Source organism: Crotalus tigris, unplaced genomic scaffold, assembly GCF_016545835.1.
Source record: "Crotalus tigris isolate CLP2741 ecotype Arizona unplaced genomic scaffold, ASM1654583v1 scf7180000024339.11422700, whole genome shotgun sequence".
NCBI lineage: Eukaryota > Metazoa > Chordata > Lepidosauria > Squamata > Viperidae > Crotalus > Crotalus tigris.
In genome coordinates, this window is record NW_024100509.1 from 4,897,405 (window position 1) to 4,912,223 (window position 14,819).

Genomic DNA, 14,819 nt, shown 5'->3' on the forward strand with positions numbered 1-14,819 from the left:
AGCTTCAGCAAAAGAGGTCCTAGACAGCAAAATGCCAGGACCCAGAACAAAAGATTCAACAAACTTTTATATAGTTTTTCAAGGCAGGATAAAAAAACATTGTCTAATAGGCTTTTTGAAAGTTATCTAAAGGGTCCTCTATTGGCTCCACGCCATCCCTATTTCTAAGTCTTAACTAATAAACACTTCAAAAGCTATCTAACAAGTATTCTATTGGCTCTATTTCAATCCTATTGCTAAAAGTTAACTAATAGGCATCGTAGAAGACTTTTAGCAAGTTTTCTATTGACTCTATCTTAGCCCTGTTTGTTCTCTTAGCAATATGTCTTCTATGATATGCCTGACAATCAGCTCTTGTTTTGTACATTGAAAGGGACCCCACCAGTCCACACTCCCTCTTCCTTTATCTTTGTTATGCAGGCTTTGTAAATACATATCTCCTTCCTTCCTTCTTAGTTCATGCCGTAATCTTGCATTTTTACAACAAATGGCCCTACAACAGTGGTTCTCAACCTGTGGGTCGGGACCCCATTTGGGGTCGAACGACCATTTCACGGGGGTCGCCAAACAACGCAGTCCACCATTTTTTCCCCCTTTTCCTTAGCTGTGCTACTCCCTTTTATTCTATTGGCTTTTGAAAGCCAATAGAATAGACTCTCTTGAATAGAGTCTAATTCTATTGGCTTTCAAAAGCCAATAGGAATTGTCCAGGCTGTCTCTGCCCTGCTGAGCCCGCCAAAAGTCCCATTCTGCAAACGGTGCTGCACCAGTTGAGTAGTCCTCGACTTATGATTGGTTGAGTAGTCCTCGACTTACGACCGGTTGGGGGTCGCGGCATTAAAAAGGTTGAGAACCACTGCCCTATAACAAATGACCCATCAGTTGTGTTGATCATTAATTAAAGGACAAATTAGAGAATAGGAAACTGTTAAATATTAAAATAATCATAGTAGGAAAATAAATCATACCAGAGCAAGATTTATTGAAAGTAGAATGAAGAGAACTGCAACAGAACCAACTTACTTTGATGGCCGCAACTGTCCTGGCCATCATCTTAGGCTTTTCTGTCTAAATGGAGGAAAGATATGGTAAACTTTCTAATAAACCAGCTTACCATTTCCTAATCGTGTGGTTGGAGATGGAAAATTTAATAAACAAACACTGCAGAGAGTGGGAAATCAAACTGGTTCCTGACATGCCTAGATGACAGTTTTGTCATACAAAAGCTAGAGGAGGGAACTAGAGAGACAGCTATACTGGACTTCATTGTTATTAATAGGGATGAAATATTTGAGGGGATAGATGTTTTAGGAACTTTAGGGGAAAGTGACCATGACATATGTGAATTCACCATAATGCAACTATAGGTAAATAAACCAAGTCAGACTAGTGTTTTAGACTCCAAGAGAGCTGATTTCAACAAGCTAAGAGAGAGACTAGGAAGTATTTTGCATTCCAAGACGGTGGCAGCATAGGAAGCAGTTTCAGTTCACAGGGAGAGAAGTTACACAACTAAGTAGGAAGATACAAGGAGAGGGGGAAGAAAGGGAGAAAAAAGCAGCAGAAAGTTAGATAAGGAAGATAGAAAGGATAAAAGAAAAGAAGAAACTGGGGTAAGTAGGAAAACACCAGCAAAACAGCAGTGCAGCAAATGAATGGCTGCACATGGAGTCAAAAGCAACCAGCAACAGAGAATGATAGATACAGCTCAGAGTCCAACTAAGCAGTCCAATGCTGGAAAAGAGGTAACTAAGAGTAGCGAACTGGCAGCTGAACAGCAGACAAGAAGGGAGGCTGTTGGAGGCAGCAAACTGGTGGGTCATAGTATATTCAGTAATTGCCAGCCCTAGACCTTATTCCAATCTAGGCAGCCTGGCTCAAGGGGGCAGCCAGGCATCCTGACCCAGGGCCCAGCAAACTAGAAGCAGCATGACTACCACAGCCCTCCCCCTATGTCCTTCCAGCCTCTCAGCCCTCCCCAGTGACTTGCCCCAGGTGGAGGAGTTGTGGAGGATTTGATCAACATTCCTTCCCCAGCGAGATCAGCAGCCCCCCCTGTGCCTCCTGTTAGCCTGGCAGCCCTTCCCAGTAGCCCATCTGGCAGAGGACAAAGGGCCTGGAGCAGCCCATCCAACAAAGGGAACCAATGGCTGTGAGAAATTGGTGGTTGCAGAATCTGTGGAGGGGAGAAACGCAGCAGCAGAATCAGTGGAGAGGAGGTTGCAGCAGCAGCAGAGATGGGCAACACAGCAGCAGAAGAGGTGCATCGAGGTAGAGAGCTCTGATCTCTAAAGCTGAATGGCCGGCTGAATGGAGCAGACCAGACAGAGGAGCTGAGTTGACTGGAAAGCTGAACTGCAGGCCTGATCACAGCAGAGGTGAGGCTGAAAAGACCCGAGAAATGAAAGACAGAACAGAGCTGGCAGAGAAAATGACAAGAGGCTGGAGCAGCGAACAATGGAAGTGAAGGCAACAATTAAGTTTGAGGTCCCAATAGGAAGGGAGGGAACACCCAAGTAGAGAATAAAAATAAATACAGGACAGAAAATAAAAGATAAATAAATAGGTAAGTAATAAGGACAAGAGTGGAACATTAGAAATCAAGGAATAGGATTAATAAAGAGGCAAATCTTAACAAGGCAAATCTTAATAATAAGATAGGAGGAATGGAGCTCAAATACTTTAAAAAAATAGAGGAAAGGAAAATAAATAAAACTAACATAATAGTAAGAAAGTTAAATAAATAACAAGGTAGAAAAACGAGCACAAACAGGCAGAAAAAAGATAGAAAAAAATAGGCATAATTACCTAGAACAGAGAAGGAAGAAACAAGGTTAACAGCAAAACATATCCACCTACCAAAAAAGAGGGATTTTCAAACACAAACTCATGGAACAGGTGACTGATACTATTGTGGTATGCCCAAAGAACACCCAAATTATGCATGTATTAATTGTAAACTATGCAAACTACTAGAGAAAAAAAGTAAGGTATCTAGAGGCAACTCTAGCCAAACTCCAACGTACACAAGAAAGCTCTACCCAAGTCAAACCAAATAAGGAACAAATAACTCTCAGAGGATCTGACCCTGCTGATAAACCCTTCGAGGAAGACAAATGGAGGTATGTCACACATAGAAAGAAACACAATAATCAAAGAAAGGAGAATACATTTAACAAACTCCCATTGTCCAATCTAATCCAACCAGAAGCAGCCCCATTAAAATTGAGCAATCAATTTCTCCCCTAGATGAAAATACACAGACCCACAACCTCCCCTTCAAAGAAAACATCCAGATACTTAGAAAAGAGACATCATCAAATATCCCTAAAAAGTCACATCAACAAACACCCATGAGATAAACAGAAAAGCACCACAAACTGCACCCCCCAAAAAGGAAAGCGAATGTTGGTGATAGGAGATTCCATCCTCAAAGGAACAGAATCAGCCCTCTGCAGACTAGACATACAATCTAGGGAGGTGTGTTATCTCCCTGGAGAAAAAAAATCAAAGATGTGGCTGAGAACCTAAGCAAAATAATTAGGCCCATAGATTACTACCCTTTCCTCCTCCTTCACATTGGGATGAATGACACAACAAAGAACCTGAGTACAATATTGAGAGATTATAAGCAACTAGGCAATAAAGTTAAGTCACTAGGAGCATAAGTAGTGTTCTCATCAGTACTATGAAGGGCCAACAACCATTGAGGGAAAAAAGAATTCTAGAAATAAATCACTGGCTAAAGGATTGGTGTCACCAACAAAACTCTGGTTTCCTGGATCATGGACTGCACTACTTATGCAAAGAACTCTTGGCAAGGGATGGGCTACACCTCATGAAAAGAGGGAAAAATGTACTCGGAAAAAGACTGGCCCAACTCATCAGAAGGGCTTTAAATTAAAATTGAGGGGGAAGGGTGACCAATCTTTAGAATCTCTAGAACACAAAACCAATCACAAATCCCAAGAAAACAAATCAAACAATGAGGTAGGGAGTTGTGAGAAAAAAGAAAAACTCAAGCAACAATTAGGAGATGCAGGAAACATACCCACAGGGAGGCATAAAGTTCTTAAATGCTTATATACAAATACTCAAAGCTTGGGGAACAAACAGGGTGAACTAGAAGCAATAGTACACAAGGGTAGGTATGATATAGTTGGCATTACAGAAACCTGGTGGGATGAAACCCATGACTGGAATGTACTGATAGATGTACACGACTTGTTTAAAAGAAATAGATCTACAAAAAGAGGAGGTGGAGTTGCACTATATGTAGGAGAACACTACATATCTACAGAAATGCACATGATCAAAGATAAAACCCCTCCAGAATGTAAATGAGTCAATATAAAAGGGGGAAAAAGTGACATTGCCATAGGTGTATATTACAGGCTACCCAACCACTCAGAAGAAATATATGAATGCTTTGCCAACCAGTTAACAAATGTTTGTAGGAAGCATTCCACAGTTGTGATGGGAGACTTCAACTATCCAGATATCAACTGAGAAACAAACTCTGCAGTGAGTGGGAGATCAGACTCCTAACCAACATAGCCTACAACTTTGTCACCCAAAAGGTAGAGGAGGGAACTAGAAGTAAAGCCATACTGGACCTAATTCTTACTAATACAGAAGAAGTGATACAACTTTGTCACCCAAAATGTGGAGGAGGGAACTAGATGTAAAGCCATACTGTACTTAATTCTAACAGAGAAGAAATGATAGAGGGAGTTGAAGTTGCTGGAACCTTGAATGAAAGTGACCACATCATACTGGAAATCAATATAATGCAAACACAAGCAATAGAAAATAATCCAACCAGTGTCTTAAACTTTAAAAGAACTGATTTTAACAAACTCAAAGAGACCCTAGGAAAGATTCCATGGATGAAAATTCTAAAGGGGGAAAACAACTCAAGAAGTGTAGGAAACTCTGAAAAATGCAATCATAAAAGCCCATTCCAGCACAATACCACTGAAAAAGAAAAACAAGAAATTCAAGAAGAAACCAGCACTGCTGCACAAAAATCTGTCTGACAAACTGAAAGACAAAAAGGACAAGTACAAAAAATGGAAAGAGGGACACATAACTAAGGCTGATTATCAGCAGACAGCCAGAACATGCAAAGATGAAGTTAGGAAAGCAAAGGCTCAGATGAACAAAGACTTGCAACAGAAATCAAGGACAATAAAAAAAATTCTTTCAACATATTAATAACAAGAAAAAAGTCAAGGAAACTGTAGGTCCATTAAAGAGAGAAGATGGCAAGGAAGTAATAGGCAACAGGGAGAAAGCAGAGCTGCTTAACTCATTCTTTGCATTAGTCTTCACACAGAAAGAAAATTTAGCCCAACATACCCAAAAAACGACTGTAAAAGACGAACTAGAAATAAAAATTAAAATTAAAATAAGCAAGAAAATGGTAAGAGAACACCTATCCGACCTTGACGAATATAAATCACCGGGACCTGACAGATTATATCCCAAAGTTCTGAAAGAGCTGGCAGATGTTATCTCAGAACTATTGTACCATATCTTTCAAAAATCCTGGAGCACTGGGGAAGTACCTGGAAAATGGATGATGTGGTTCCCATCTTCAAGAAAGGAAAAAAAAAAAAAAAAACAGATCCAGGAAACTACAGACCGATCAGTCAAACATCAATACCTGGGAAGATCCTGGAAAAGATAATTTAAAAAACAGATCTGTGAACAACTAGAAGCAAACAAAGTTATAACTAGTAACCAGCATGGCTTTGTTAAAAACAGATCATGCCAAATCAATCTGATTTCATTCTTTGATAAAGTGACTAAATTAGTAGACCAGTGAAATGCTGTGGACATAGTATACTTTGCTTTCAATAAGGCAAAGTAGACTACAACCTACTTCTTGGCACAATAGAAAAATGTGAAATAGGCAACATCACCACCAGATGGATTTGTAGCTGGCTGACAAACCACATTTAATGAGTAGTCGTTAATGGTACTACATCCACATGGAGAAGAATAAGCAGTGGGGTACCACAAGGCTCCGTCTTAGGCCCAGTACTTTTCAATGTCTTCATCAATGACTTAGATGAGGGAATAGAAGGGGAACTCATCAAATTGGCAGGAATAGCCAACACATAACTAGTAGCCAGCACGGGTTTGTTAAAAACATGCCAAACCAATCTTATCTCATTCTTCGATAAAGTCACTAAACTAGTAGACCAGAGAAAAGCAATGGACGCATTATACTTAGATTTCAGTAAAGCATTTGACAAAGTAGACCACAACCTATTAATTGACAAACTAGGAAAAACTGGAATAGACAACACCACCACCAGATGGATCTGTAGCTGGCTGACAAACCACACTCAACGAGTAGTCCTCAATGGCACTACATCCACATGGAGAGAAGTAAGCAGTGGGGTACCACAAGGTTCCATCTTAGGTCCAGTACTCTTCAACATCTTCATAAATGACTTAGACAAGGGAACTGAAAGGAAACTCATCAAATTTGCAGATGACACCAAACTGTCAGGAATAGCCAACACTCCAGAAGACAAACTCAGGATCCAAAAAGATCATGACAAACTTGAACAATGGGCCCTATCCAACAAAATGAGTTTCAATGTGGAAAAAAGCAAAATCTTACATTTAGGCAGGAAAAACCAAAGGGGCGAATATAGATTGGGCGAGACCCAGCTTAAAAACAGTAACTGTGGAGAGGGACTTTGGAGTCCTAGTGGACCATCACCTGACTATAAGCCAGCAGTGTGCAGCAGCAGCCAAAAAGACTAATACAATCCTGGGTTGTATAAACAGAGGCATAGAATCGAGATCACGAGAAGTGTTGATACCGCTTTACAAAGCCCTAGAATACTGTAGCCAATTCTGGTCACCACATCACAAAAAAGATGTTGAGAGTTTGGAAAAAAATCGGAGAAGAGCAACTAGGATGATCAAAGGCCTGGAGGCTAAAATATACAAAGAACAGCTGCAGGATTTGGGTTTGGCTAGTCTAAAGAAAAGAAGAAATAGGGGAGACATGATAACAGTGTTTCAGTATCTGAGGGGCTGCCACAAGGCAGAAGGGGTCAGGTTGTTCACCAGAGCACCAGAGGGAAGGACTAGAAACAATGGTTGGAAACTGATCAAGGAGAGAAGCAACCTGAATTTAAGGAGAAACTTCCTGACAGTGAGGACAATCAACCAGTGGAACAGCCTACCCCTAGAGATTGTGGGCACCCCATCACTGGAGATCTTTAAGAAGAGACTGGACAATCACCTGTCTGAGATGGTGTAGGTTCTCCTGCTTAAGCGGAGGGCTGGACTAAAAGATCTCCAAGGTCCCTTCCAGTTCTATTCTATTCTATTCTATTCTAACAAGCTCAGGATCCAAAAAGATCTTGACAAACTTGAACGATGGGCCCTATCCAACAAAATGAAATATAATGTGGAGAAGAGCAAAATTTTACATTTACACAGAAAAAATCAAAGGTATAAGTACAGATTAGGCAAGACCTGACTCAAAAAGAGTAACTGTGAGAGGGACCTTGGAGTCCTAGTGGACAATCGCTTGAGTATGAGCCACAAAGGCACAAGACAAGGATGTCCATTATCTCCATTATTATTTATATTAACACTGGAAGTATTGAATAGAAATATTAGGCAAGATTCAGAAATTAAAGGAATAGAGATAAAAGATGAAAAATATAAACTACAAGCATTCGCGGATGACTTGGTCTTTATATTAGAAGAGCCGCTTGAGACAAGCCTCAAACTTTTGAAAAAGATAGAAGAATTTGGAGAAGTGGCAGGGCTGAAAATAAATAGAGAAAAACCAAAGTGATAACTAAAAACCTTACAGATAAACAAAAAACCAACTGTCAGAAAAAAATATACCTTCAAATAGTCAAGAAAGTTAAATACTTGGGATATACTTAACCACAAGATGTGCAACAATAAAAGAAGACAACTATGTAAAATTATTAAAACAAATAAAACTAGTCTTGGAAAAATAAAAAAAAATTCCAACTTTCAATGCTAGGGAGAATAGCAACGGTGAAGATGAATATTTTACCAAAATTACTTTTTTTTATTTCAAACAATACCTATAAATCTGGGGGGGAATTCTTTGATGAATTAAATACATTGATCTTGAAATTTATTTGATAAAGGAAAAAAGCCAGAATTAAATTGAAAATGCTACAAGAAGCGAAAGAAAATGGAGGATTTGGGCTGCCAGATTGGGCTTTATATCATCAAGCATCTGTATTAACATGGTTAAAAGAATGGTAACTCTTAGACATAAAAGATTACTATACCTAGAGGGGCATGACCTACAACTCGGATGGCATGCCTTCCTGTGGTATGGAAAGAATAAAATACATAGATACTTTCAAAACCACTATATAAGAAATGCACTTCTTCTAGAATAGGAAAAGGTAAAAGCGAAAATTTACATGAAAATACCTAGATGACTTTCAACAATGGAAGCGTTTGTTCACCCAAACCTAATTAACTATGAGAAAATTGTGACTTATAAAGACATTTTGAATATTGAAGGGAAACTAAAAACCAAACAAGAACTGGAAGAACAGGGCATTGATCTATCATGATGGGCACACCTGCAAATTCAAACCAGATATGAAAAAGGTGCTAAAACATCTGGATTTTATAAAGAACAGACAGAATTTGACCAGATACTATTGACATCAGATGAAAAATTAATTAAGAAACTGTATAAGTATATGTTAAATTTAAAGATGGAAGAGGAACAAGTTAAAGAAACAATGATAATATGGACAAAAAACTTTGGGCATAACATAGAATTAGAAAACTGGTAAAGCCTTTGTGAAAGAAACTCTAAAATAACGAGGGCAGTAGCTTACAAGGAAGACCTATATAACATGTTTTACAGATGGCACTTAACATCTTTGAGGTTAGCAAAAATGTTTAAAAATATGTCTAGCAATTGTTGGAAATGTAGACAAAAACCAGGCACATGCTATCATCTTTGGTGGACATGCCCTAAAGCCAAAAGATTTTGGTTAGAGAAAATGACTAGAAAAAATATAGATTTTAAGCCAGAATTATTTTTGTTAGGAATAATTATAGGAAATTATGAGAAGGAATGTGTATATTTAATGTTACATGTGTTAACTGCAGTGAGAATTGTATTTGCTCAACATTGAAAAGATGATGAACTACCGGTGGAGGAAGAGATAATTAAGAAAATTGTGGACTGTGCAGAAATGGACAGACTGACATTGAAAATGAAAGAGAAAGAAGATTCAGAATATTTTAGAACATGGGATACATTTTATCAATGGCTAGAAAAACGAGTTAGAAAGAAAGGAATTTAACATGCATTAGTAAGCTAAATATTGGAACCCAGACAACATGTTGCTGATAAAATATTAAGGATTTGTGACTAAAAAAAATTAATAAAATATTGATAAATTTTTTTTAAATGCATGCTTATTTTCCATACTCCAAGCTCTACTATATAGTGTTTAAAAATCCATGTACTTGTAGATTACTTCTTGGTTTTTGTCTCCAAGCGCAAGGGGGATCCCTTAAAACCTTTTGTTCAACCTCGCCCTACTTCAGCCAAACACCTTCTACGGTGCTGTGATATAAACAGCCCATTACCTACAAAACTGAGACCAGAACCTGTGGAACTAAGTATCTTACATCAAGACGATTTTCACTGACTTTTATTTGAATGAAATTTAAACTGCTTATTTGCATCACTTCAGTTCATCTTAGGATTTTACCTAAATGGAAAAAAATAATTATATGGAATCCAGATTTACTCCTATAAGAGGAAATACTGGATTCTACATCTCAAAGGAAGGATTATTTATTTGGTAAATGTGCTGTCCAGGCCTGTTCTCTGATAGCATCAAGTCTCTATTTATTAAAAATAAATACTGTAGCCAAATACCTGCAATTCTGGGATTCCAGTAACATATATAATAAATAGTTGTGCAATACAGGTCTTCCTTGACTTACCGTTCACTTAGTGACCGTTCAAACTTTCAACGACACTGAAAAAAAGTGACTTATGATCATTGCAGCATCCCCAGGGTCATATGATCAAAATTCAGATGCTTGGCAACTGACTCGTCTGTATGACATTGCAGTGTCTTGGGGTCATGTGATCACCTTTTGTGACCTTCCAATAAGCAAAGACGGCGGGTAAATCAGAATCACCTAACAACCATATTACTAACTTAACAACTGCAGTGATTCACTTAACATCTGTGGCAAGAAAGATCGTAAAGGGGGGCAAAATTCATTTAACAATTGTCTTACTTAGCAGCAGACATTTAGAGCTCAGTTGTGGTCATACGTTGAGGACTACCTGTACCACAAAACTGCTTAAATAAAACCAGTGATATATGTAAAAGTAAAAGGGGTGCCAGCCCAGGCCATCCACATCCATTCCTCCCTTAGCCAGTCTAGAGGAAAATCTCACTGCAACCCACCATTCACCTAAAAGGGTTTCCACCACTGCTTTCAATGTGAAAGGAAGCTTTCTGTTTTCGTATGTAGAATCTTCCAGTCACTCCCTGCCCTTTCTAGTCTCCTCTCCCAAAGCCCTGGGAGTGATTTCCAGTCAGGGTAAACAGTACTATATCTTTTTTTTATTACAGAGAATCTGTAAGTGAAGTATCATATTGTATCACAAACGCAGCACAAGGTGGTGCTATTGCATAAACAGAGAACAATATCTAAAAGCCAACTGCTCTTCTGGTGGCCTGCAAAAAAAAAAAAAATATTAACACATTATTATGCACACGGACCTCAAAGACAAAGGCAACAGAGCTTTATGAAAAGCAGACTTAAGAAATCTGGGGGAGGGAGAAATTGTCCAGTACAAGATACAAAGATAGGACAAAATAAAGATTCCTTGGGAGGAATAACTATGGGCAGTGATTCCTGGGTTTCCATTCTGCATTCAAGTGAACCTGGATCAATGGAAAGAGGTTGCATTAAAAGGCAAGTTTTGGCTTTTTCTCTCTGCCTAAATATTCTCTGTCTAGAAATGTGTGCGTCTTTGCGCTATTCAGTGGCTGAAGAAAAGAAAACTGGGTTTCTAGTAGCTAACATGCTGAAAGACTTAAAAATAGATGTAAAGGAATTATCTGCTAGGAAAGCCAAGCTAGTTCCAAAGGGCTCTAAAGAGTATTTTCAGCTAGATCCTCATTCTGGGAATCTAATATTAAAGGATACAATTGACCGAGAGGTTCTGTGTGGCCAGAATGACCCCTGTATTCTATTCTCTGAAATTGTGCTAGAAAATCCATTACTGCTACATGGAATTGAAGTAGAAGTAGAAGATGTGAATGATAACATTCCCAAATTCTCTAAAACTGAGTTTCTTTTTGAAATATCTGAGCACATTCCAACAAAGACCAGATTCCCTTTGGAAAGGGCTGAAGATTTAGACAAAGGAGAAAATGATGTTCAGAATTATATACTTGCTCCTAATGAACACTTTAAACTAGAAGTGCAAACTTACACTGATGGTAGCAAATATGCAGAACTGGTTTTAGAGAAAGCATTAGACCGTGAGACGATTCCTCAGATTATCCTAATTCTACAAGCAGTGGATGGAGGGATCCCAAGGAGAACTGGTACAGTGCAAATAATAATTGATGTTTTAGATGCAAATGATAATGTTCCTCATTTTGAACAATCTGTGTACAAAGTGCAGCTTGTGGAAAACAGCCCACCAGGTTTATTGGTCACAAAAGTTGCAGCCAGTGATGGTGATAAAGATGCTTATGCTCACATTACTTACACTTTTAGCCAAGTACCAGGAAATGTGCTCAGATCATTCAAGTTAAACAATCTTACTGGAGAAATTACTCTTGTAGGGAAAATTGATTATGAAGAAAATAGCAAGTATGAACTGAATATCAAAGCCACAGATGGAGGGGGACTGTCTGCTTACTGCAAAGTCCAGGTGGATATTGAGGATGAGAATGACAATGTTCCAGAAATAACCCTATCATCTGTCACTAATCCCATACCAGAAGATTCTTCCCCAGGAATAGTGGTGGCCCTCTTTGGTGTAAGAGATCAAGACTCTGGAGACAATGGCAGAACTACCTGCAATACTGATAAAAAACTGCCTTTTATATTAAAACTGACTGAGAACAATTATTACCAGCTTGTGACTCAACAGCCACTGGACAGAGAACAAATGTCACAATATAACATCACCATCACAGCCACTGACCAAGGTTCTCCCAGACTCACTTCAATGACAGTTATTAGCATTCAACTTTCAGACGTCAATGATAACCCTCCAATGTTTGAAAGATCTTTCTACGATTTGCACTTGAGAGAAAACAACATTCCAGGACTGCTCATTGGATCAGTCCACGCTGTGGATGTGGACACAGAACAAAATGCCAAACTGACGTATTGGCTTTTGCCTGGGAAAATCAGGGATGTCCCCGCATCGTCTTACATCTCCATCAGCTCCGAAACCGGGAACTTGTATGCCATCCGATCTGTAGATTATGAGGATATACAAGATTTCCAGGTGATGGTGAGGGCTGTAGACAAGGGCTCGCCTCCACTGAGCTCAGAAACCATGGTCCGAGTTCTTATCAGAGATGAGAATGACAACGCCCCCTTCATCCTCTGCCCCCTTCAGAACAGCACTTCTCCATCAAAGGAGCTGGTTCCCAGGGGAGCAGAGACAGGCTACCTGGTCACCAAAGTGGTGGCAACGGACAGGGACTCAGGGCAGAATTCTTGGCTTTCCTATCAATTGCTGAAGGCCACAGATCCGAGTCTCTTCGCTGTTGGGACTCAGAATGGGAAAGTGAAAACCACGAGGCCGGTGAACATCCGAGACACTTTCAAACACACTCTTATTGTGGCAGTTAGGGATAACGGGCATCCGCCTCAGTCTGTCTCTGCGACCCTAAAAATTCTTTTAGTGGACGGCTTCTCTGATCCATACATGAAAATTATGGATAATCCTAAGAGTGAAGTCCCGCAGGAGGAAGATCATACTCTAACCATGTATTTGATTATCTGCTTGGTTGCCATCTCATCCATTTTTCTGCTTTCTGTCATGGTGTTTATTGCCACCAAGTTTCAGAAGCGAAGGAAATTCATAGGAAGTTCTCATTCTGCATCTAATTTCCCCGTGGGACACAATTTGCAAGAAAACTGTGGAGATCGTACTTCTGACACATATTGCCAGGCCTACAATTATGAAGTATGTTTAGCTGGTGGGTCTTTAAATAGTGAGTTCAGATTTCTCAGGCCAATATTCCCTATTTTTTCAATGGATCCAAAGAATTCAACAGACTCTCAGGCTACCAAAACTCATGTCAAGGAAGATGAACGGATGTCCCAGGTAAGAATAATATTAAACCTTTCCAACAGTTTTCTATCTTAAATTTCTAATATTTTATTATTTAAAGATGCCATAGGGAGCAGCTTTTCTATGGTTAATTCTAAAAACGTGTCCACAAATAGACTGCATTGTTCTGCATTTATTTCTGAATAAATCATTTTGTTTTGCTTTGCTTTCTTTTACTTTCCTTTGGTTTTTTTTCTCACTATTTTTCTGCATTTGTCTTGTGGAATATTCATTTCTGTTCAAAAGTCAAAATCATCTTTCCTGTTTAAGACAGAGAATTTTTATATGATTCTTTGAGTCTCAGAAAGGCCAGAAAGAATTGCAGCTGAAAGGAAAGTTAAAGGCTTTGAATAAAAACCCTTTCACTTCAGAAAGAAACCCTCCTATGTCCTCTTCCTCATTTATGCATTGATGGTCAGAATGTATATTCCATTTCATAAAATAGAATAGAAAGATATAGAATAGAAAGAATAGAATAGAATAGAATATATATATATATATATATATATATATATATATATATATATATATTATATATATATATATATAACTGTCAGTATATTGTGGGATATGAAATTGGAAAGACAGTTGTTCCAATTAAAGCTGGATTCCCTGCAAATGCTATTACCATATTAACAACTATTGTTACCATGTTACAATATTTTATGTGAAAACACAGAGGCATTTTTAAACAGGTGGGCAATATGGGTATATTGATCATGATGAACATCATTATACATCTTGTATAAAGATACATCTTACATAAAGAGCTGAATGAGTCCCATCTGCATATATTAACCCAAAAAACTCACAAAAGCTTTTGCCTAGCAAAATAAAAGTCCAGTGAGCAAACTGGAGTCCCCCATCACTTCAGAGAAGGACTTCGAAGAAACACTTTGTCATAATCTCCAGCTTTAAACAAAATCTTCCATTTACTTTTAGCATGTGGTGGAAAAACAGACTTATACAAACTCACTGATCCTTGTAAGTGCCATCATTCAAATGGTGTCACACAACTGAAGACTTTGCACATTCAGGGCTACCAAATGCACAGATATAGAATAAGTGATAACTGGCTCAATAATAGTAATTGCAAGATGGATCTTGGACTCCTAGTGGACAGTCACTTAAATATGAGCCAGCAGTGTGCTGCAGCTGTCAAAAAAGCCAATGCAATTCTAGGCGACATTAACAGAGGGATAGAATCAAGATCACGTGAAGTGTTAATACCACTTTATAATGCCTTGGTAAGGCCACACTTGGAATACTGCATCCAGTTTTGGTCACCACAATATGAGACTCCAGAAGAAGTACAAAGAAGAGCAACAAAAGACGATTATGGGACTGGAGGCTAAAACATACAAAAAATGGTTGCAGGAATTGGGTATGTCTAGTTTAATGAAAAGAAGGATTAGGGAGTGACATGATAGAAGTGTTC

General features: G+C 38.7%; 1 protein-coding gene across 1 annotated transcript; it reads left to right on the forward strand.

Annotated features, from left to right (window-relative positions):
• The first annotated feature begins 10,918 nt into the window (after positions 1-10,918).
• Positions 10,919-14,401, forward strand: LOC120300281 (protocadherin beta-16-like). The gene is made up of 2 exons (XM_039326099.1): positions 10,919-13,375; positions 14,324-14,401. The coding sequence occupies exons 1-2, from the start codon at positions 10,919-10,921 to the stop codon at positions 14,399-14,401; spliced, it is 2,535 nt and encodes an 844-aa protein (XP_039182033.1).
• Positions 14,402-14,819: the final 418 nt, after the last annotated feature.